The sequence below is a fragment of the Salminus brasiliensis genome, chromosome 9 (genome assembly GCF_030463535.1).
Source record: "Salminus brasiliensis chromosome 9, fSalBra1.hap2, whole genome shotgun sequence".
Taxonomy (NCBI): Eukaryota; Metazoa; Chordata; class Actinopteri; order Characiformes; family Bryconidae; genus Salminus; species Salminus brasiliensis.
In genome coordinates this window covers 5,416,603-5,440,947 of record NC_132886.1, presented here as the reverse complement: position 1 = coordinate 5,440,947, position 24,345 = coordinate 5,416,603, and the positions used below count along the sequence as shown (strand labels likewise).

Below are 24,345 nucleotides of genomic sequence, written 5' to 3'. Positions count from 1 at the left end.
CTCTCTCTCTCTCTCTCTCGCTCTTATTGTCTCTCTCTCTAATGCTCCTGGTCTCTCAGTCTCCTACCCTCTCTCTCTCTCTCTCTCTCTCTCTCTCTCTCTCTCTCTCTCGCTCTTATTGTCTCTCTCTCTAACGCTCCTGGTCTCTCAGTCTCCTACCCTCTCTCTCTCTCTCTCTCTCGCTCTTATTGTCTCTCTCTCTAATGCTCCTGGTCTCTCAGTCTCCTACCCTCTCTCTCTCTCTCTCTCTCTCTCTCTCGCTCTTATTGTCTCTCTCTCTAACGCTCCTGGTCTCTCAGTCTCCTACCCTCTCTCTCTCTCTCTCTCTCTCTCTCTTGCTCTTATTGTCTCTCGCTCTAACGCTCCTGGTCTCTCAGTCTCCTACCCTCTCTCTCTCTCTCTCTCTCTCTCTCTCTCTTGCTCTTATTGTCTCTCTCTCTAACGCTCCTGGTCTCTCAGTCTCCTACCCTCTCTCTCTCTCTCTCTCTCTCTCTCTTGCTCTTATTGTCTCTCGCTCTAACGCTTCTGGTCTCTCAGTCTCCTACCCTCTCTCTCTCCCTCCCTCCTCTTTGCTTAGTTGGCAGTTTCTCCTTCAAATCACTAGAAACCACCGAAAACAGGCCGTAAATCTTCCATGTCTGTCTGCCAGTGTTTTTCAGGGGCTCAGACAGAGGAGATCCATCTCGGTTCAGTGGATGGAAACATCCAGTAATCTCCTGCAGCTTGATTTGCACTAATTGCATTAAAAGGTGTTGTTTTTGCTCACAGTGGTCGAACTTCATCAGAGCGAGAGGCAGGCAGGCTCAGAGGGCAGGCAGGCCAGCCCTGGTGGAGGTGTAAAGGGTGCGAGGCACCATTTCAAAATAGTGAGTAAATAATTACACACCCCGGCAATAAAGCAGGGGTCTGCATGGTTAAGGCTGAACAGAGGACGCCTTTCCTTCTGCATATTCGAGCGCAGACGTGGTCCAGACAGGATCTGTGAAACGTCTTCTGTTTCCATGTCCAAAGTGACAGGCACAAGTTGAGTAACGGCTCCTGTGTGTTTCTCTGAAGTGCCGGGCCGTCGCTCTGCTGCTACTGCTGCTAGAAAGTTGACAGTGAGCAGCAGAAGGAGTTTTGTGAGGGAAATCGTCTGCGAACTGAAGCTACGCTCCAATCCAGAGCTTGTCCGAGTGTCAAACGTATTACTTATGTCGTTACCTGCTGCCTCCGACGCTCAACTTTGCACTTTTCCTGCTGTTTAGGGAACGGTGGAGTCGGTTTTATGACGTCCCTTCGGCTTTCGGTGCCACATTTTGCCAGAATGTGCAGCTGTCTTTCCATTCACTCAGTTCTACAACCAGATGCAAATGTTCATTTCTGGTCTCAGCATCTGACAAACAAGCAGAGAGCAAACACATTATAGTTTAATAGCCCCCATCAGTACAGTAAAAGTAGATGGACCAGCAGTGTAGCGAGAATTTGGGTTTTTTTTTGGGGGGAGGGGGGCTAAAAACCAGTATGTCCCGGAGATATAAGCCTTGTTTCAATGCATTTTTTTAAGCAGGCCGTTGCCAACTTCAACTCACCGCTTGGACGTGGATCACACCTGCTGGCCAATAATAGCACAGGGGAGGAGGAAAAACAAGCAGGCCAGAATGCACCCTCAGCTCTGTTGAGTGCTAATCAGCTACACTTTTTTGAGAAGTCTGTAATATTAGGGTCACACATTCAGTAAATAATTGTTTATTCTGGCTGATTTGGCTTAAAACCATCATGTATTGCCTTTATTGGTGGTTGTCGGTAGCTGTGTAGCCTTTAGCTTGCTAACTAGCTAGCTTGTAGTGTTGTAAGGCTGTATTAGCCGTCAAGCAAAGCAGATGGGGTGTGGCATGCTCATATATTGGCTCTCTGTTCGACAGCCAAGCAGAGGAATGCACTCACAGGACACTGATTTCAGGACTACGTATAATCAAATTAACCAAATTTATTAAATTATTAGAAAATATATTCAAGTTTTAGTCAAATAAAAAAACAACAATTTGATTAAGGGCATGCCCGTAAGCCCCGCCCACCCCACATCAAACCCCATCAACCCCCATCAACCCCTCCAGGAACCTCCCCACAAGAAGACATGATGAGGCCATGGGAACAAGGACTTATTAAAACCAGTATTGAAAAGGTTTGGGGGGGCAGCATGAATTCCATGGTCTTCCTGGGTCTAAACTGGTGTATGCTGGTTTGGGGCTGGGGTGGACCAGTTACTTATATCTCCTGACTAGTACATTCACAGGAGAAGCTAAAGAAAAGAGGCATGGAGGTTTACATGTAATGGAAGTTTATGTAAATATATTTATTAACATAATCATTTGAGGGGCCCTGAGTGGTCCAGCTGAATACTGAGTTATGTATGACCAGAGGATCGCTAGTTCAAATCCTGGTCATACTGCTAGCCATAAGCAGCTGAGGCCTTGAGAGACCACCATTGGCCTTGCTCTCTCCAGGGTGGGTAGATGGCTTTTTTTCCCCATTTCACTCCAGTACAATGAAGGCAATTGCATTGGCGCCAGTTTGGAAAAAGAGGCGCTTGCTGGCAACTGCCTACTTCATTTTAGCTAGGTCATGTCATGGTGAAAGCCTTCAGCCAAAAACCGATGACGTTCTAGGAAGAACTTTAGCACTGTCTTTTATTTTGGGTGGACAAAGGCACAAGGATACGAGAACTTTGCAGAACCATACATTTCATCAGCTTTTAAAACAGGCTGAAATCTTGGAAGCTCTTCTGTACCTACATCCCTGAGGTGGACATTTCAGTAGATAGTAAATTGCATATATTGCTTTAGATATCCGACCATAAATAGAGTTTCCACTGAAGGTGTTCACCTAGGCTTCCCACAATCGCATATTTCCCCTAATCTACCTACACATGTGAGAATCTTCTTCCTCTAATAATAATAACATCTTAATTATTGTCATTGCTCTGGTGTTCCCAGCTGCAGTGTCTCTAAATCCTACAACCAAACTAAGTGTTGAAGATCTTAAACTGATAACTGTTACCTGTAACAGTATACATTACTCAACCAACTGTCTTAGAGGCTACCCAATTCAGTTGCATTGCTCTATATGTGTGATCCAGAGGTAGCCATGGCCTAGGCGTAAGAGAAGTGGACTTGGGACTGGAAGGCCGTATAGGCTAGTATAGGGACAATGCTTAGCTCCTTTCTCAATGTTCATGACAGAGGTGCCCTTGAGCAAGAGACCTAACCCCCAACTGCCACAAGTGGGTGTTCAATGGCTAGAAGGTTTTTTAAGCAAGTCTATGCTTTTTCACTGAGCAAATCTTGCCTAATTTTAGTCGCTATCTATGGCACCCCATATCATACAGTGCAACCAGTGCTGGAAAGAGGGTGCAGACTAGTCACATGAGGCCAGCCATCCTTTCAAACCCAACACCATTGGACTGAAGAACACTAACTGTAACACTAACCATTCTAGCATTACATCAGCTAAGCTACATCACGCTAAGTGATGGGGGGAGAGGGAGGGCCAGTAGTACTTTCTCGGACTCCCAGCCACAAATGGCTGTGGCATCACCAGGGATCAAGCCGAAGATCTCCTGACCATAGAGGTAGGAGATTAGATAGTGTAGTGGTCAACACTGAAGAAGGTGAAGGGGTTTAACTCCAGGCTCAGGCAAATATACTGTTAGTACTGAGGGGAAAACTGATGTTTACTTTCCTCTGAAACAGGATTGGACTGTCTGATTGTGTCCTCCAGATTGTGTGTTATATTGAATTGAAAATGTGAAATGCACTGGCACCTGAGACAGTAATGCTACTGTTAGCATTAGCCTATATGCTAGCAGCTGGAGTGGTTTTTGCCGCTTTTGACTGGAATTTTGCAACATTTTCCTCAAAGCAACTAAAGCTGAAGTACAGGTAGAATGTCTTAAATGTCTTCAATGTCCTCCCTTCTCCATGTGTGTTGTATGGTGGAGGTCATAAAATATAGCAGCTACTGCATCCAAGTAGTGCATTCTGGGTTGAGTAAATGAGCGATTCTCAGGAACCGGTGCCCTTTGTGAAGACAAAAAAGTGACAACCATCACAATTAAAAACGGCACAGGGTTGAACGTGACGTTTGCTAAAATAGCTAATGCCATTCAATGCTAGCAAACGGTATTGAACCAATTGGTGTTTTTACATCACATGAGAAAATTTGAAAAAATTGAATTTTTAAGTATAAACAGGATTGAAACTCAGAGCTTGATCTGAAAGCAGAAATGCTTAAACCAAGCAAAAGAACCAACCACCATTTTTACAGGGTGTTACGGGGTGGAATGGGACTGATATAAAAAGGAAAATATATAATGCAATATTTAGAAATATATACATAATTTAAAAAGCATGTTTGTGACAAGAAGAGTTTAATAATAATGTAAATAAACAAAAAAAGTTTAATATTTTAATAATTTACTCAAATAAGGTGTTAATCAATGGGGACATGCCATGATGCTGATAACTGTCAGCAAATAAAGTTTTACATGTTTTTAATGTTAATTCATTAATTCATTTCAAATGAATTAGATTTAGTGTCACATGCTAAAGATATTAAAATAAATTCATGTATTACATAAAATGAGTCACATTTGAGGGATTTTTTGAATGAATAATATTAACCACATGTCTTTGGGACCTGAAGGTATATATATATATATATATATATATATATATATATATATATATATATATATATATATATATATATATATATAGCTCAGGAAAAATTAAGAAACCACTTAATTTATTTTCTTAAATCTGCATCTCTACGTGTACGGCAGTGGTTTTATTCCAGGCATTTCATTAAACAGAGCTGAGTTGTCTGAATCTGCAGACTATGAATGGCCTAAAGTCCCAACAGCAATGTGGGACATGTGAGCATAGTAATTTCTGAATGCTCTCAAAGTTCAGATATTAGTACTTCTTTACATTATAATTATTATGATAATTTATTTACATTATTTGAGCAGCTGTTTTTAAGCAGTTGTCATTTCTACAAATAAATAAATTCTCTAAATAGTAAATATTTTATTTGGAATTTAGGGGAAATGTTGTCCATGGTTTATGAAATACAATGCTAATGTTAATTTCCTTAAAAACTCACTGCCTATAAATAGCAAAATTAGAGAAACTGACCATGTAGGGTGGTCTCTTCATTTTTGTCTGAGCTATATATATATATATGACATTTAGGTGCAGATGGCATATTTTTAAGACTATACAGTGCACTATATAGGGAGCAGGGAGTGATTTGAGACAGGCTGTTAGTCCTGGCTCCTCACAAAGGGCACCTAAGGACATTGGGTGGTTTGATTTTTGAGAAGTAAAAGGAGAACAAAGAGTTTCAATCAGAAGATCAACCTTCATGAGCACTTTTGCACACTGCTTGGTTGCCTGTAACTCAGCTTGAGCTGCTTTGGAGTTGAGTTGAGGTGCAGCCTCTACCATAGACTTTCTGTGACACCAATACCATGCAGACGATGGCGGCCCAGCAAAACCAGGCTTGCCCAGTTAGTCTTGTTTCTCTTGAGCTCCTGCCTCCCAATAATGTCTGTGCACAGGCCTGAAGAGGAGCATAAAGAGGCAAAGAAATGTGACTGTCGAAACCATCAGGCAGCAGGCAACCAAAGCTACACCAGCAGCTCCATCTTCTAAACAACCAAAACGTCTCCTGCTCTCAAGGTCTGCCATTTGAGCTATTAGGTACATTTAAAACATAGAACTGAGAGCTGGACGTTCCAACGTGACAACCTAGCCACTGTACATGCATGGAGGAGTGTAGCTGCGTTCAGTCCTCAGCTGTGGTCTGAATTCAGTCAATGGGCCTGATCATCATGCGCACACCCTTCATGGAGTAGAAGCCTCCACCATAGTCAGCCCAGAAGATCCCGTCCTGGAACTTGCTGCGATAAACTCCTCCGGAATACCAAACGCCGTTGAGATTGGTCTGTCCGCACGCGTTGTACCACCAGCCGCCTTTATGGAAGTGAGCACAGTTACCTGAGAGAGGTTAGAGGAGACATGGGTGTAGAGAGAGAGAGAGAGATATACATCAAGCAAAAGACAACTGAGAGTGTCTGTAGCCTTATTTGGACAGGATGACACTTGACAAAGGTTCTTTGAGTGGTTCCTTAATAGAACGACCTTTGGTTCCATAAAGAACCCAAGTGGTTCTTCTGTGGAATCATCCGAAGAACCCTTTGCAGCATCTTCACTGGTAAAACTGTAGATGTAAGAGTCCTGGGGTAATTTCATCATTCAGAACCATTACAAATTACATTAATGTCCCCCTCCAGCTTTGACCCATCGAGGCATGGACTCCATAAGACCTCTGAAGGTGTCCTGTGGTATCTGGCACCAAGACATTAGCAAGTTTTGGGTTGGGAGATGGGCCTCCATGGATCTCACCAATGAGCCTTGGGCACCCATGACCCTTCTGCTGGTTCACCGGTTGTGCTTCCTTGGAGGACGTTTGGTAAGTACTGACCACTGCATTCTGGGTGCACCCCACAAGACCCGCATGATGTTTTGGAGATGTTCTGACCCAGATGTCTAGAACATCACAGATTCTTAGGCTTGCCCATTTCTCCTGCTTTTAACACCAACATCACCTTCAAGAACTGACTGATTCCATTGGAGGCAGGTCCTCAATATTTCATCCCAGTAGAGTTTGAATCATGACTAATGGTTCATTTATCATGAATCCTTCAGATAATGTAAACATCAAGGCCAACTCTACAACATGCAGTACTCCATCACCAAAGCAACACATGATGCAAAACTTATATCTTGCATTACCAGTTTAGCACCAATTCTAATCTAACATTTTTCTAAATTTTTAATTTATTAATTTTTTAAATTGTATTTCCCCCCATTACACAAGGTGAGGTTGAAGACCAGCACACGCCCCCTTCGCCACGTATGCAGCCACACACGCCTCTTTCTTGAACTGCCGCAGATGCAACCTCACCAGGCAACCAACGCGCCTGGAGGGAGGCGCTGTATACCCGGCTCCATAGCATCGGCTAGCAGACACCAGTGACGGCCAGCACCGCACCGAATCGATGTGGGAAGAGTTCCATCTACCCACCCTGTTGAGAACAAGGCTGCGGCTGCCGATGGCTCACAATTCAACCCGAGTGATCCTCAGATCATAGTGACAGTGGAACACTCGGGGCCCTCACACCTGGAAACCTTAAACAGCTTCTGAATCTTGAAGCCAAGTGTGTTGGATCTTAACCCTACAGAGTGTCAGATCTCCACAACCAGTAGTTATGTTGATTCCTGTGTAGTGTAGGTAGATGCTAACCTGAAAAGGTGTCCTTGTCCCGGTCCAGGGTGGTGAACTGCTTGCCGTTGTGGCTGGTTAAGGAGTCCCCAGCATTGCCCTGGTAGGTGCCCAAGCGCAGACGGTACGATTCGCTCTCGGGCTCCAGATGGAAGCTGCTGTAGGCCGCGTAGACCTTCTTCTCCATCCAGTCCTGCATCTCCACCAGAAGCTTGTAGTCTTGCTGCTTGCCCAGATTGTAAATGTTCTCCAGCCCCAACCAGTGCTCACCGTCTATGTTGCCAAAACCTTTCTGGAACAGGATGAAAAGGAAGGAGAGTTTGTTTTGAGTGGGGCTGTGTTACGCTGGCTGAAGCTGAGGCGGAAGCGGAGGCTCATTACTGTTTACTAGGGCTTCACTGACTATTTATTAACCTCCTTTTGATGCCTGCTGAAGTCGAACTGTTCGACTGGCATGTGAACAATGGGATTGGTGAAAGCTTGAATTACTCAGAAAACACACGCATAATCAAGCAGCGGGGGCACTTTGATTAACTGCTCAATAGCTGGTTCAGAAAGGTTCTTCTTTGAAGCAGAAATGCTGAAGTCTCAGTCTACGCAGAGCTGTCTTTCAACCGCAAACGAATTCCGCATCTCGGCCATTCTGCTTTACGTCCAGTTCTGCGTAAGTGAGCTCAATTTGTGGCCGACTTGCTTCCCCGAAAACACAGGAGTAACCTAAATCTATTGATTCAGAATGAGCTTTTCCATTAACAACTGCTATTTTGACTAATGACCTGAGGTTTCTAGGGGCCTCTTTCACTTGGTGGGCCATCTGTGGGGGAGCTAAGAGTGTGCTGAGAGTCAGGGTTTGGTAGAATAATGGGGTGCCGGTTTTCTGGCAGAGTCCGAAGAAACACTCAATCAGCCGTGGAAGCTCAGATAGCGCCCATCTTTTCCCCACAGTTTGATGTAGCCAGTGCAGTGAACCCATCTGCTGGGTTCAGAACTGATATTTAAGCACAGACTAGCGTAGCTACATCCTTTCTTGGCTTTGGTTGTGGCAGTGAATCTCGGCTATGCAACTTTAGGATGTAGGGATGGAGAAATTTATGGCAGTAAAAACAATGGGTCATTACATCAGCATATTCTTTATGGGTGCATTCTTCAGCACTGCTGGTAAAACTTGTGAAATGAGCTCCAGTTTCGCTGTTGATTAATCTGTGGTGAAAACTTGGTGAACTCTCCAGTGACAAAATGAGCCACTCCAATAATCAACAGTCAAGAACCAGTCCTAAATCTCTGAGCAAATAGACCATCAAATCAGATTTATATGATTACCCAAAAAAGAACCCCACCGATTTTCCAAAATTACCTTCCCAACTCAGATTTCTTTACAGTGGCGGTGATAGGAACCAGACGATGATGTCTGTAACTCAATATACCGTAGCCATGCATTTCCTATGCAGACCCAGTGAACCTACAGTGCATGTTTCTAATATATGTAAGACTGATGATGGTAAAATAGAGGCAAATCTAAAATAAAAGGGTAATAAAAGTCTATTTAGCCACAAAACGCCCTCCATGTATCTCTCTGCCGTAACGTCTTCCACGTCACCACCACTGTGGATGGTATTGTACGGGACAGTAAAATAATCTTCGTCATGTTTTCAGGCATAAATGACTTATTCCATCAGTACAAACTTTAAAATGTAATTATTTATATCTTATTTTTATTTAAAAAGTTATATATTTTTTCCCTTTTTTACCAGTTGGGTACTGCCAGTTAGCCCACCCGTTCGTAGCTCCCCCTATAGCTAGCAACGCACCCGACTGTAGGAGGGTAAGGCCTTGACATGACAATAAAGTCATCTGTAATCCTGTAAAAGAAGATAACAGTAGAGAAGCAAAATAGCCCAAAATCTCAGAACTGACCGATTTGAGCAGGCCGAATTTCACCCCACAGGTCAGCTCTAGTGTTCAATTACTGGAAGGCAATTCTTAGAGCCAAGCTTCACCTTATAGCTTTCCCAGTTCCGGAAGAAGTTGACAGATCCGTCCTTCCTCCTCTGGATAATGGTCCAACCTCCGTTGTCCAGGTCATGCTCACACCATGCCTGGAACGGCCTCTCGCTCCCATCTGGTTTCAGAAGGTACATTCCGCTGGTGGCATGGCCAGCCTGTATCACGTGGAGGCAGTCACGGAAAGGTCCTGCGAACCCAAAAAGAGAGCAACAGATGAACGACAATACGCATTTAAAAGTTGAAAGGCTTTGGAAAGGGCAGCTTATTTACAGGGGAAATGTAATTACAGTGTTTCCCATCAGCCTGTACATGCATGTAGGTCATTAAGTGTGTTAAAGTTAAATCCTTCATCTGGCATGAAGGGAGGAACAGCAGGCGGCCGGGCTGTAAAAACAAACACGGGAGCGTCGGCTCTTGTGGTTTCAGTGTTTTAAGAGCAGCACTGGCTGGTTGTGTGAAGGTGAAGTAGCACGGATATCAGATTCTTTGTGGTCGGTCGGACCAAGAAAGGCAAGACCTTTCAAAAATGTGCAAGCTCTACTTTCCTGCAGTCTGACGTGTTGAAATGCGAATGGGCTCCAGTTTCATAAGCGGACCTGCAAAGGGGAAGAATTTTCGGCCAGTCTGTGAATCTTGTCTGAAATAATGGGACAGATTTACTGTGATGTTAGGAGCAAACGTCCCATTCCAAAATGGCCCGGTTTGCCCTGATTTGCAATGACCTGTTTGGGATTCATAACTAAGCATCACTGCATGGGGTGACCATATTTTGGTTTGGAGAAAAGGCTGTGTATAGGATTTTATGTCTAAAGGGCTTCGAGCAGGCAAGCTGTAGGACCATGTTGTAGGACCATTGCAACGTGTGACTATATTAATGAACATTATTATTGTTGGCAAATGAGTAAATGATTATATATTAAACAGCCATAACAATCAATATTACCACCTCCTTTGAGTACAAAGCAAAAATGCACCTTTTACAGTAATTAAAAACTGAATTGGAGATTTACCCAATATCACAATAACAGATCTGACCACTAGTTAACATACTGTTGATTTATCCTCAACATTTTATACACAATTATGAGAGAAATTTGACATATCTCACTGCCTTCCACATGTTTCCTGCCAGAGGAAGTGACATAAGAATGGTTTATTATTATTATTATTATTATTATTAGACCTGTTTGCAGATGAGGATGTTTTTAGACAGCTGTGACACAGTATGTGTGTAAGTATGTTTTAATTAGTGAAATTAAAATTCCACAGAAAATAGATATTCTAGGCCATTGCTTCATGAGTGGTAATGCTTTCCAATGCAGAGGCGGAGTCAACTACTCAAAACGTGGCTGTAATTTTGGAGACTGACACTAACCGTTCGCTAGAAGACTTTAAGATAAGATAAGATAAGATAAGATAATCCTTTATTAGTCCCGCAGTGGGGAAATTCTCAGTGTCACAGCAGAAAGGGATAGCAAGACACTCAGTTACAAAAATGTAGATAAATAATTTGCACTATAAACACAATATAAATAAGAATTTAAAAAGCAATAACAATATTATTTACAGCAAATGACTCTTAATTGCACGTGTGTGTGTGTGTGGGGGGGGTATTGCACATAGTATATTTGCATTGAGGGACCTCTGTTTCCTGAACATGTGTGTGTAGTTAAGTGTGTGTGTATGTGGTCCGATGGGAGCAGTGCTGGTTGTGGAGTCTGACGGCAGCAGGAAGGAAGGACCTTCGATACCGCTCCTTCACACACTTGGGGTGAAGCAGGCTCATGAAGAGTCTCATGCATGGGGTGGGAGCTGTTCTCCAGCATGGATGCCAGCTTGGCTGTCATCCTCCTGTCTCCCACCACCTGCACTGGGTCTAAGAAGCACCCCAGGACAGAGCCGGCCCTCTTTATGAGTTTGTCCAGTCTCTTCTTATCTGCCGTCGAGATGCTACTGCCCCAGCAGACCACTCCATAAAAGATGGCAGATGCCACCACTGTGTCGAAGTAAGTCCTCAGGAGTGCTCCCTGCACTCCAAAGGACCTCAGTCTCGTGAGTAGGTAAAGTTTAAAAAGACTAAAGTCCGACACTCCGACATTCACATCTAAGGACAATCTGTCCGTACTCGTAAAGTTTCTCTGGTCACAGAGAAGCATTTAGGAAAGGTCACTTCCTGTGTCCAGTATTTAGATTGTATCCTGATAAGATTTTAGCCACATGCATTTACTCTTGGTGGTCAAATGTGTCTCTGGTTAGTCAGACTGAACGTAGCTCATATGCTCAGACCACCTGCTGAAGTCTCTTTTAAACGAGACTTTAGTGTGTTTACATCCAGATATAATCCAGATATATAAAAAAATTTTGGACACAACCCTTGCTGCTTCCTGATTGGTGCTGGAGAGAGCTCACCTGTTGTTAATTCACAATGTCCATGTGAGGATTTGCATGAGCCAATACTAAAACATGGAATAATATTAATGGCTGTTTATATTTACATTTAAGGCATTTAGCAGACGCTCTTCTCCAGAGCGATTTAAGATTAAAGATCCTCTAATCTTAGACTCTACTGAACACAAGTCAGTAAGAAGACCATAATACTCTACTCTTCACCCAAGTCCTCTCAGAAGAGGAAGGTCTTCAGTCTGGGTTTGAAGACAGCGAGCGTTGGACTCTGCTGTTTGGACACCCAGAGGAAGTTCGTTCCACCACTTCGGTGCAGGACAGAAAAAAGCCTGGACGCTCGTCTTCCGTGGATCTTAAAGGATGGCGGGTCGAGCCGAGCCGTACTTGAAGCTGGAAGGGCTCTCTGTGCAGATCAGCTTTTGACCATCACCATCAAGTACGGAGGGGCTGGCTGGTCCAGTCTTGGCTTTGTAGGTCAGGGTCAGGGGTTTAAATCTGATATGGGCAGCAGCTACAGGAAGCCAGTGAAGAGAACGCAGCATAGGAGTAATATGGCTAATCTGACCACTTCCACCAAACGACAAGATGATGGGAGCATTATTATTCTATTCAAACTAGAAGATTTTTTTCTTGAGTAAATAGCAACGCACTTTTGTAAGTCGCTCTGGAGAAGAGCGTCTGCTAAATGCCTTAAATGTAAATGTAAATGTAGGTTGTTTGTAAATCACTAAGATGAATCATTATCAGAAACCGTTCCGATTTTATGAACAGCGCCCCCAACACCGCGCTGTCAACACTCAGTCTTATTACTCAGAAACTATAGTTCTTACATCTTCTAAAATCCTAATGAATTATGAAGAATTATTGGCATGTTGATGGTACTAACAGCTAAGTTGTCTCAAGGTACCTGAGCCAGCGCATTGCTGCAACCAGTATGAGAACACTCTGTTTGGTGTGAGCAATCTCTCGTCCCATATTAAGCTGCTGGAATGGTAATTAAGCCATAAAGACCCACAGATGTTTAATTCATCATTCTAGTGTTATTTCTGAGTTACCTTCTGAGCTGAAGTTGCCGTCCGGTGGCCGATTTGCTTCCAGGGTACTCCCGGTAGGTTCTGGGCCTGCTCTGGAACCTCTTTCTCTGGAGAAAGACCGGCTGTGATCCCTCTGGATCTCATTGAAAAAGCGAGGTACATGCACCGGGATGTTCTCAGGAACAACCTGGACCAACGGCGGGGCGATGGGTTCCTGCCTGCGGCTCCCGTACACCTGCAGGCACCTCTCTTCCAGAGCCCCAATCAACACGGACTGATTGTTGACCACGGAAGCGAGGGCAGAGAAGCGCACCTCAAGCTCCCTGTAGCGGGCCGAGAGGCGCAGGGCCTCAGCTGTGGCGTTGAGGATGCGGCCCTCCAGTTGCGCAAGCTCCAGCGAATTGTCCCGCTTGCGAATGATTTCGTGCAGCAGCTGCATGTAGAGCTGCGTGACCCTTGAGTTCATGTTGCGTGACTCCTTCCGCAGAAGCTTCATCTCGCTCACCATGTTGCCATCCACGTCCACCACCATCCGCAGGGTGTCCATCTCGCGCCTCTGCTTGGACAGCAGCTCGCGCACGTCCGCTATGTCCAACCTTGTGACGCGGTCCTTATCTGGAAGTGCAGGTCCGCGGCTTGCGCAGATGGGTCCGGTGATCTTCTGCTCGGGGACCAGGAAGGTGTATGAGCACTTTTTAGGAAGCCCATCACTTCCGGTATCCTCCAAGGCCCTCCGTCTCCGGCTCAAGCCCATGCCCTGACACCACGTCCAGGTGAGGAACAAAGCACACAGGCTCCAGGTGCTGGCACCCATGGCGACTTGTCCAGTTGCTGCTGGCGAAATGCACTGGAACTGTCACCTTCCAAAGACAAATGAGACTCATGAGTCATGACAGATTGTCTGTCCTCACATTTTCATGCAGTGTGTTTTTTCCACAGGATTCAAGAGTTTTCTGTACCAAGAAACATCTGTATGGAGACAAACTGTGGTCAGTTGCAGCATACCAAGAATCTGCAATCACATCCTGGAGTTACCCCCTCCCAGATGGAAAACCCCCACAACAGGGTATCACATCTCAGGCCAGAACGAGTGTGGTTTAGTCCCCCTCCTCTGCGGTATAAGGGCTTTCAAATGCTACCCAGCACCCTCTCACGCAAGGTGTGGGGATCTGATCTGGATCCAACCTTGGAGGGGCATTGGTTGGGTGAAAAATCTAATTTACATAATTCTTCCTTCACCTAAAATCAGCCAGGACATCTTTCTTTCCTTAGTTGTTCAATTTTTATAGTCCACAAAATACGATTTGCCACACTGACTATGCTAATCCACTTGTTGTGCTGCAGTTATTACTGGTGTTTTGGGCTGTATTTGGAGGAGTTTTGGTTGGGGAATGCGTCTCAGACCTCCTCCTGAAGTCGTTTGAGTGATCGGATTTAGATCTGTTTTTAAGATGGATAAACTGACCAGGTGTAAACAGGCTCTTGCATCCTCTTTGTTAAACCTTATGAACACATCTCTTATATGGCATCACCTATCACTCAAGACCCCTTTGTAGCACCTTTACTTTTAGGAGTGTACATCTTTCCAGAGCTATGACGCTAATATAGCTAACATGCTGATGTAGCAAATCATTATCTGTGAATACATGCTCACATACTTCTCTCAGGCTGCTACTACTGCATCCAGGACGTCCTTAAGGTTACATTGAGCTATAAAAAATAACTTTTCTAAATGTTATGCTTAACTAAACAAATGCTAATCTTCAACCAATTTAATCTGCCTATTTAAACCATAAAGCAACATTGTGTAGCACTGTTACCTTCAGAACAGTGTGATGCTTCACTGACTGTAATAGAAAGAATAGGATCGCTGTTGTTGCGACTTCGGGCTTAGCGCACTGCTAGCTGCCCTATGTAATGCTAGAGGGAGGACAAAGCTCATGAGGTAAAGGTAAAGGCGCATGTATTTGTCACTGTACAACGAAATGTGTCCTCCACATTTAACCCATCTGTGGTAGTGAACACACACACACACTAGTGAACTAGGGGCAGTGAGTGCACACACACCCTGAGCAGTGGGTAGCCAACTCCAGCGCCCGGGGAGCAGAGAGGGTAAAAGGCTTTGCCCAAGGACCCAACAGTGGCAGCTTGCCGAGCCCGGGAATCGAACCCACAACCCTGTTATCAATAGCCCGGCTATTGGGTACAGCGTAATGCTGCGTAACCCGAGTAATATTTGTGCAATTAGTCTACCACCTCAGTCCACATGCTACTTTCACTTTCACTGACGGTTCTGTATCTCTCAGCTCGTCCAGAAAAACGTGTTCTTTAGTGGCGGCTCAACGCCTGAATTACACTCTCTGACTGTAGGGGGAGCCCAGGAGACATGACTTTTGTATATGAAATTAGATGGTTGGCTTCTCTTCTAGACACACTTTTACTCGTCAGCAATGTTACATGACTCAAAATGCCACAACTTCATGTTCATCATGCAGACGTATAGCTTTTTAAAAAAGTTCCTACTGTCTAAATAGCGGCTATGTGGAGACCTGTTGTGTTGTTATAGTTCACAATATGGCACACTGTGTCCTAAACCTCATCAATAAGTCTGTGCAACGTTTCTGAAGACCTGGAAGTGGTTTAAGCAAGTGGAGAAAAGGGTGTTAGCTCGAATTTACGGAGACAATTTGGTGACTATTGAGCTTTGCTTTGTGCTTGCCATCAGTATCGTAGCTCCAGTTTGAAACCAAAGAGGCAAAATCTGGACACCATGCATGCCTTCACTGATAGACTTCACCTGAGGTAATAGAAGGTATCCACGTGACGTCAACAGGTGACGGATTCACTGATTGGCAAAAGACTGCGCGAGTGGCAGCATTAGCGTTCAGTGTGATCTCTGCTAAAACATAAGAACGATAAAGAGCTGCTGTTCGAGCGACTGTACAAACAAATTCAGCAGGAATTCAGAGCTTCCTTTTACAGAAGAGCAGAGAAACTAATGGATTTGCTGCAGTTCACAGAAACAGCAGGAATCCAGGCTCTGAAACGTATGTCAAGTAAAAGAAAAAGCAAGCAAACCTGGATGAGCCAGAAAACAGTGGAAAACACTCCCTCGGAGCATTCCCTCAGATATGAGACCTTATCCTCTAAATAGGTGTGATCTGAGCCTCAGTTAGCTGGACATTACTGGCTACACGTCACTGTCCCTGGACTATTAGTTCTTTAGTAATGTGGCTGGATCGCTGTTGAGTCCAGCTGCCTTCATCTTGAGCAGATAATCGATTGTGTCAGTCCCGGTTTGGCCGTTTTCCCTAATAAACCCTGCAGAAAGTGTCCCAGTGAGAATGTGAGGTCAGTGCTTACCCTCAACAGTTCAGTCCAGGTGAGAAGTACGATCGTAGGCTTTTGTTTGAGGATGAACTTTTTGACCCCCATGCTTACATGTTTCATCACACCAGACTAAACAGTTTCTATTCTTCTGCTGAAGAATAGAACTAAACTGCTGTTCCTCGCTGGTTCTAATAAATGGGGGCATTTGGAAACTGTTTAATCGCTCCAAATAAAACCAAAGGAGTAGCAGAGAGTTGTATTATGTGTGTGTGAATAATGCATCTGCTGGGCTCTGTAATGTATTTCTGTGGGCTTTGCATTGAGTAAGTGGTTCTGAAGGCGCAACGAAAGGCACCTGGACCATGTGAGAAACAGGCTTGCCAAGAGACGCCTCCTGCCACTCTATTTTCCATGAGTAAGTCTGGCTGTGCCGTTGACAGCCCTCCACTTTAAAAAAAAAAGGGAATGAGGCTAGCATAACTGTCCGAATCCGAATCCGAGGGTGTCTGCGTAGCTTGTTGGGAAAATTGGAGTAATTGCACGCACTCGACGGACGTGAGTTTGGCCGACTGCGCGAGAGAAAAAAAAATGGCTCCACAGAGGCCCAGCTCCACTTTCGTAACAGACACTGACCTGGCACGACTAAATCATCTGCAGAATTAAGCGAAAGCCCTGCGCTTATAAACAACCCGACAGAAAGAAAAAAAACACGAGTAGTCTCTATTTAAGTGGTTTTGTGAAAATATCCAGGCTGTTGAGCTGTCTGAAAAGATATAATGGGAAAGACTTTGGTTCATTTCCCAGCCTAAAATCACTGCTGTGGCGAAACTCCCCACTTCATCATTTTTCAGGAAAAAAGACGGGAGGGAAAACAGGCTGGTTCTGTTACCATTAGAAGTCGAGGAAAATAAATAAGGTCAGATGTTTTCTTGTGTCTTAAAGCATCATTATGCAGCATTTTTACCTTAAAGGAGCAGCATCAGGATCATGCTGATGCTCCACTGACTGCTCCCGCTCCAGGCCGGAATGTTACTGCTACTGCTACTGCACTGTGGAGCTTTGGTGGTGGAGCTGCAGGAGGAGAACCCCTCTCCAGAACTGCTGTGTAACGCTGCATAACCCATAGAGTCATACTAGTGTAAAATCCTGTAGTATTACTCTACCGCCTCAGCCCACATGGTTCCACCTTCAGATCAAGCTTCTGGAGCTCTCAGCTTGTCCACAAATGCACGTGTACAGCTGTCCATGAGGGGGGCGATCAAAGCACGATTTGTATTTACAGCAGTGGAGTAAAAGTGAATTACACTCCTCAACAGTAGGAAGAGCGCAGGAGCAGAAAACACTAGTTCTTGCATATTGCTGCTTTAATGTAGTTGGTGTATTTCAGCTTTTGCACCAATCAAATCTTTAAAAACGGACAAAAGTACTGCTTATTCATTGTTTCTTCTGAAATCAAGGGTAATAAAAAGCTGATGCTGCTTTTGTTGGAGTAACTGTCTCTACTGTCCAGAGAAGAAGCTAACTTTCTACTAGATTTTTTTGGAAGAGCATTGCTGTGAGGATTTGATTGCATTCAGTGGTGAGAGCATTAGTGAGGTCAGGATGTTGCATGAACACCATTTGTCAGGGATTTTATGAAACCCACGAAAAGATGTTTCTGGGCCCCACAATGCATTTCTGGGGCCCATTGGGTCCCCATGATCGCCCCACTTTATCCCCAACTCCCTAGCTCATCCCAAAAGTACTGGATAAAGCACCATCCATCATTCCAGAGAACACAGTTCTTCCACTGCTCCTCTAGCCCACGCTACACCGTCGTTACTTTTTTAAGGGTTCTTCACAGGTTCTTTAGTAAAGGTTCTTTTATAAAGTAGTCATATTTAGAACTCTGAATACGTAAACATACATTTGAATGGTTACCTGATTAAATGTTTGCTTATATGCATGAAACATACATTTATACACATCTCTGTAGCACTAAAAAGGTTCCACTGTTGTAAGGAGTTAAGGAACCCTTTGTACAGTTCTATGTAGAGCCATGTAGAGCCAAAGTGAGTCCAGTGTAGCATTAAGGTGCAGAACTGGACTTTAAGGACCATGTTCTATCTTAGAGGGTATATTTCCTCTGTTTTTACCTTGAGGAACCAGAACTGTACCTGTACGTATTCTCTGACTCAGTTCTGTTGGTGGAGGAAACTGCAGAATGTTATTTCTAGTAATACAACCTGAAGGAAACCTGAAGGAAGACCTTGGGGCAGTCCATCATAATTCTCTACAGGTTCACTGTGAAATTGTGGAGAAAATGACCCGGACTGGTTGCTCAAGGGCCAAGGAAGAAGACATCCTGCCTCATCAAGCCTCTCTGATTATTCAATTTCCTGGAAAAGCAAAGTCAATTGCCTTTGGAAGAACAAGCTCGACAACCCTGTCCCAGAAACAGCCACGGCTCTGTTTCTAGCGGTGATGTTGTTAATCAGAAAACACTCCTACGTTGACCTACATTATATGTCCAAAAGTTTGTGGACACCCCTTCTGATGAACGCATTCAGCTACTTTGCTATGTTGCACCCACTGCAAATGCACTTGTCTAATATCTGTAGAGAAGTACTGCCAGTAGAATAGGACTCTCTGGAGCAGATATGACATATATGAACCTATTGGCACCACGCTGCCTAATGCCAGGCGTAGGCTAGAGGGGTATAAAGCCCCCCAGTGGCATTGAGCTGTGAAGCAGTGGAAGAACTGTGTTTTCTGGAATGATGGCTGGTGGAGCTCCATGCAGTACTTTTAGGATGAGTTGGGGATGATGAGGTGGGGTGGTGATCATCATCCAAAATCCTGACCTCACTAACGCTCTTGTCGATGAATGCAATCAAATCCTCACAGCAGTGCTCCTCCAAAATCTAGTAGAAAGTCTTCTTCCCTGGACAGTAGAGACAGTTACTCCGACCAAAGCAGGATCAGATTTTTTTTTTAGTACCCATGATTTTGGAAGAAACCATGAATGAGCAGATGTCCCTATACTTTTGTCCATATAGTGTATGATGCTTTCTGGATATTAATTCATTATTTCTTCATTATTGATGATCCACAGCTTTCCTAAGAACTTAAAAACACTGATTCCACCGCTCTGACTTCGGCTTATCTTTAAAATGTCAGAGCGTCTGATTTTGCTGTTGGTTTGAGGGATTTACAAGGACTGAATTGACTGATTTAAAGTTTCCTGCTGGTGGAAATGGTTATTGGTGAGTGAAACCAGACAGAATAGGAGCAGTCATGCAGCAGGTACTAAAACTGTATTGGGGTGTTTTTTAAGTAATTACAGCTGTAAATTGTGGCCTGGTCAAATCAATCAACAGTACATCATTCACAGTGTCCTAAAACACGGTCAGGATTTCTTTCTCTAGCGTTGCTGAAGCAGCAGGAGGAAGGATGGTGTAATGTGCTGGGAGTTGGGAGTTGGGAAATGAAGAGGCAGCTATTATTCCGTCTCCAAGCGCTTAATATAAGAGTCGTATTACTCTATTAGTCTGAAGGGGGAAAGAGTGAGGGAGGGTAGGCGATTGGAAATGGGGCGTAACTCAGTCTTCATAAACACTCTGTCGTCTGCCGGTGGCGTTCCAGCATTAATCGCAGAGTTCGCAGGGCTTTCCTCTCAGGAGATGTGCTGTGTCTATGTGTGTGTGAGTGTGTGTGTGTGTGGGAGGGGGTATGTGTGTAAAATCACCACCCAGAATTTGCAAACCTAATCCCTGTGGAAGAACACTCAAAGACTGGCTGTTCCTGGCCAAGGAACCAGGACTCTCCATCATTCCCTGATCCTTCATAGCTCCTCTAGAACTCTAAGGCTGTCCTATGAGTCCCAGCAACAGCACTGAGCCTGATACTCTCATACCAGCACACACACACACACATACACACACAGAGACTAACAAGAGGCTGCAAATGGTCTACCATCCAAATAACAATTGGCCAGTAGTATGGTGGGCTCTTTCCGCCGTTAAAAAGGGGTGATAAACAGGGGGCTGATCAATTGTCCAGCACCTCAATCTTAAATATTAACGGTTCTTTAAGTGATGCCAAATATGGGGGAAGGGGGTGCCAAGAACCTTTCCATCCACTTATTTAAACCTTTACAAGGTTCTTTACACAAATATCTCTTTCACAAAAATGGTAGTTCTATGGCATCACTCAAACAACCCAGTCTGGGGTCCAAAAGTTGAAGGCCACATTAGAAGAAATGAAAATTTCACGGCTACTTTATTAACACCACCTCCTTGTCACCTCCTTTTCTACACTCACTCCATAATATCAGCTCCATTGACCCTATAGGAGCACTGTGGAGGTCTATAGTTCCAGACTGTCTCCATCAGCCTCCTTTCACCCTGTTTATTCTTCAGTGCTCAGGACCTCCACAGGACTGACCACCACAGAGCAGACTGTAGTATCTGGGTGGTGGGTCAGTCATTCTCAGCACTGCAGTGACCCTGACTGCATGGTGGTGGTGAGTGTGTTAATAGTGTAAGTGTTGTTCTGGTGGATCAGACACAGCAGTGCTGCTGGAGTGGAGTGTAAACCCCTCAGAGTCACTGCTGGACTGAGAACCATCCACCAACCAGAAATATCCGGCCAACAGCATCCTGTGAGCACTGATGTCGGAATAGAGGATGACCAACACACACTGGCTTTACCTTCATCTACAAGCTGGACCAACTAGGTAGGAATGTCTAGTAAAGAGTGGATAGAGAGTGGACAGACACAGTGTTTACACACTCCAGCAGCACTGCTGCGTCTGATCCACTCAAACCACCAGCCCAACACTTACACTACTAACACACACATTCGCTACCATCCTGTCAGTCAGTGTCACCCATCCAGCAATAGCCCAAAGCAACCAGCATTGTGGATGACTCCACCCACCCTTCACACAGTCTGTTCTCCCTCCTGCCATCAGGAAGAAGGTACCGCAGCATCCGGTCCAACACGACCAGACTCTGCAATAGCTTCTTCCCTCAAGCCATCAGACTTCTCAACTCCAGAGACTGAACTGATGGTTTACCTGTTCCATACACACTTACACACACACACAGACACACACACTCCCTCTCTCCCTCTCTCTCTCTCTCCAACCATTTACCCCAGACAATATGGGAAGCATTTGCACTAATAACTTTACTACCTCACTGGACTCAATATTATTGCACACTGCATAATTTAGTTCTGGAAGCTCCGTTTTTTCAGACAGTATGTTAGTATGACACATGAGCAGTGGCTGGTTAGTAAAGGGCAGTGGGTTCCTCTGCTTTTCATTTCCAGCCGCCTGAAAAGTCACTTGGTTAAACAAAATATGTCACATGCAAAGATTTTCTCAATTAGAACCATGAGCGCCGGCCTGGGGCTGTTCAGCGTTGGTCTGAAACCTGAGTCACAGACACGGATCCGTTCCTAACCAGATCCATCTCCGTCTCCATCGCCAGACTACACAACTTACTCATGTGTTCTTCAAGCAACAGTTAGACCGACCACGAACACTGGGCAACGTTACTTCTGTCAGTAGACAGAAACGCCCTGACACCAAACTCACACTGTAAAATAACCAGCATTCTGAACCGAATACAATCAAATCCAAATGAACTGCAATGACCTGACCAGAAGTGAATTGTGAACTGAACTGAACTTGAATTGATCAACTGAACTAAAATGATCTGAACTAAGTGGAATTTAACTGAATTCAACTAAATTAAAATGAACTGAGTGAAATTTAACTAAACTAAACTGGATTAAAATGAACTGAATTACAAATATTAAACTGAACTGAACTAAATAGAAGTCAACTGAACTGCATTGAATCAAACTGAATTAAATAGACTGAACTGAACTAAAATGATCTGAACTGAACTAATTGGAACTGAACTGAATTTAACTAAACTGAACTGAACTAAAAAAAGAATTTGACTGAACTGTCCTGAATGGAATCATCAAGTAAAATGATCTGAACTAATCTGAACTGCACTAAATTTGCCAAACTGCCGAACTAAATGGAGTTTAACTGAACTGAACTGGATTCAGTCCAACTGAATTATACAGATTGAACTGAACTAAACACAGTAGAATTGAACTGAAGTGTGTTAAATTGAATCAGTTCAACTAAAATGATTTGAACTGAACTGAATTATATTGAACTGAACTGGATTCAATCAAACTGAATAGAATGGAATTAAATAATAATCATAATAATCATAATAATTTGAGTTGAATTTAACTGAACTGACCTAAACAGAACTGAATCGGTTTCACTTGTTCACATTTGTGAAAAATCTCATTTTCAAAATCTTTTTAAGCCATAATTTCATAAATAACACACTGTCCATTCAGACCTAACAATGAGTTTGAGACCGGTTTAGATTTATAATAATGCTATATGGTGAAATAAGAAACAAAAAATGCTTAATTTTTAATTAAACATTTGAGGTGCTGAACAATATTAAAATATTAATAGCTAATTAAATTAAATTTATTAGTATGGCACTGTTTTCAACTGCCGTTGTCATAAAGCAGCTTAACAGAATCAGTAAGAGGACGAGAGATCAACAACATAAAGACATAAGACCCCCGGTGAGCAGCCAAAGACCACAGTGGCAAGAAAAACCTCCCCCAGAGCTGGAGGAAGAAACCTTGGGAGGAACCAAGACCCATCCTCCTCTGATTAGAACTATTATTAAATTATTGATAAACGTCACAAAAGCACCAAATAAGTCTGATCTACTGCTCAGGTGTGCAAAAAAATCATAATATCATAATATAAGAACCTGGTTAATGATGGTTAATGGTGATAATAATAATAATAATAATAATAATAATAATAATAAAGTGGCAGATAACGAAGAGTCCATGTAGATTTTAGCATAGTCTTTAGGCAGGCAGCAGTCTAAGCAGACTAATATGTCTCAACATCTGTCCCACAATCCAGATGTGCTGAAAAAACTCTGTGTGTTTGTTTTAACACACTTAGTGTATCAGCCACAAGCAGTGTGTTCCTAAATTCCCCACATAAACTTGTTTAAACCCCACAGTTACGGATATTTCCCAGATCTGACGGGTTCTGTTGGTTTAAACGCCCCCAAACAAGCTAAAACATCCAATAAGTCCGATCAACTTCAGTTTAAGTTAAAATCATCTCATTTAGATTCTCAGAAAACACAGATGTAGAAGGTGGATCTTACCTCAGTGAGCTCTTGTAGAGGAGTGTAGCGCTGCAGTTGGGCTTGAGCTCAGCTTCACACATCCAGCACTGCTCTGTCTGCTTAACACTGCTGGTGAGGAGCTCCTCCGCTTTTTATGGCTCTGTATGGGTGTGTGCCGCTCGTGTGTGTGCATTCAGACACCTCCATGATGCTGGACCCAGCCACGGCCGGCCTGAAGGCTCTGGGGTTTTCCAGGGTGTGTGTGTATGTGTGTGTGTGTGTGTGTGTGCCTACCGTCTTATAAAGGCTCTCCGCTGTGTAAAGCAGAACACGACTCCACCAAACATCTGCCATTTAATACTGCTCACCACAGCCTGACTTCAGAGATGCCAAATTGAGATTCCTCTGGGGTGTCCACTGAGATCCGTCCACTAAAACCACTGGACCATGAGGGTGTCAGATATTAATTTACCATGTCCCAAAGCTTACCATTCACTCATTACCAAACTCACATTTAAGTTGTACCCATTGCCGACACAGAGGTACAAATGCACCCACACAGCTTGTCCAGTCCCTGTAGAGAAATACTGCCAATAGAATAGGACTCTCTGCATGAGCAGATAGACATGACCCAATTGGCACCATGCTGCCTAATGCCAGGTGTGGGCTAGTAGAGGGGTAAAAAGCCCCCCAGCATTGAGCTGTGGAGAAGTGGAAGAACTGTGTTCTCTGGAATTATGGATGGTGGAGCTCCATCTAGTACTTTTGGGATGAGTTGGGGAGTTGGGGAGGATGAGGTGGGGTGGTGATCATCCAACATCCTGACCTTGTTAACGCAGCTCTTGTTGCTGAATGCAATCAAATACTCACAGCAATGTTCCTCCAAAATCTAGTCAAAATCTAGTCCTTCTCTGGACAGTAGAGACAGTTACTCCAACAAAAAAAGGATAAGCTCTTTTTAATACCTTTGATTTAAGAAGAGACAATGAATAAGCAGATGTCCCAATACTTTTGTCCTATGGCAGTTTCATTCATTCTTTCAGCTTGGACCACTTTTTGAA

The 24,345-nt window shown here is 43.9% G+C and overlaps 1 protein-coding gene across 1 annotated transcript; it reads right to left on the bottom strand.

The window, feature by feature from the left end:
• Positions 1-2,109: 2,109 nt before the first annotated feature.
• Positions 2,110-23,397, bottom strand: angptl1b (angiopoietin-like 1b). Its single transcript, XM_072688702.1, has 5 exons — positions 23,324-23,397; positions 12,792-13,630; positions 9,327-9,520; positions 7,351-7,621; positions 2,110-6,041 (listed from the first exon to the last, which is right to left on the bottom strand). The coding sequence occupies exons 2-5, from the start codon at positions 13,582-13,584 to the stop codon at positions 5,854-5,856; spliced, it is 1,446 nt and encodes a 481-aa protein (XP_072544803.1). The 5' UTR covers positions 13,585-13,630; positions 23,324-23,397; the 3' UTR covers positions 2,110-5,853.
• Positions 23,398-24,345: the final 948 nt, after the last annotated feature.

What these genes read in the sequence shown, in the direction of transcription:
- angptl1b (XM_072688702.1), bottom strand. Translation starts at nt 13,584, where the DNA reads ATGGGTGCCAGCACCTGGAGCCTGTGTGCTTTGTTCCTCACCTGGACG. An exon ending in CGGCAACTTCAGCTCAGAAG is followed by an intron (nt 9,521 to 12,791) that starts GTAACTCAGAAA and finishes TTGGGTTCGCAG; the next exon opens with GACCTTTCCGTGACTGCCTC. An exon ending in GGACAAGGACACCTTTTCAG is followed by an intron (nt 6,042 to 7,350) that starts GTTAGCATCTAC and finishes AACCTCTCTCAG; the next exon opens with GTAACTGTGCTCACTTCCAT.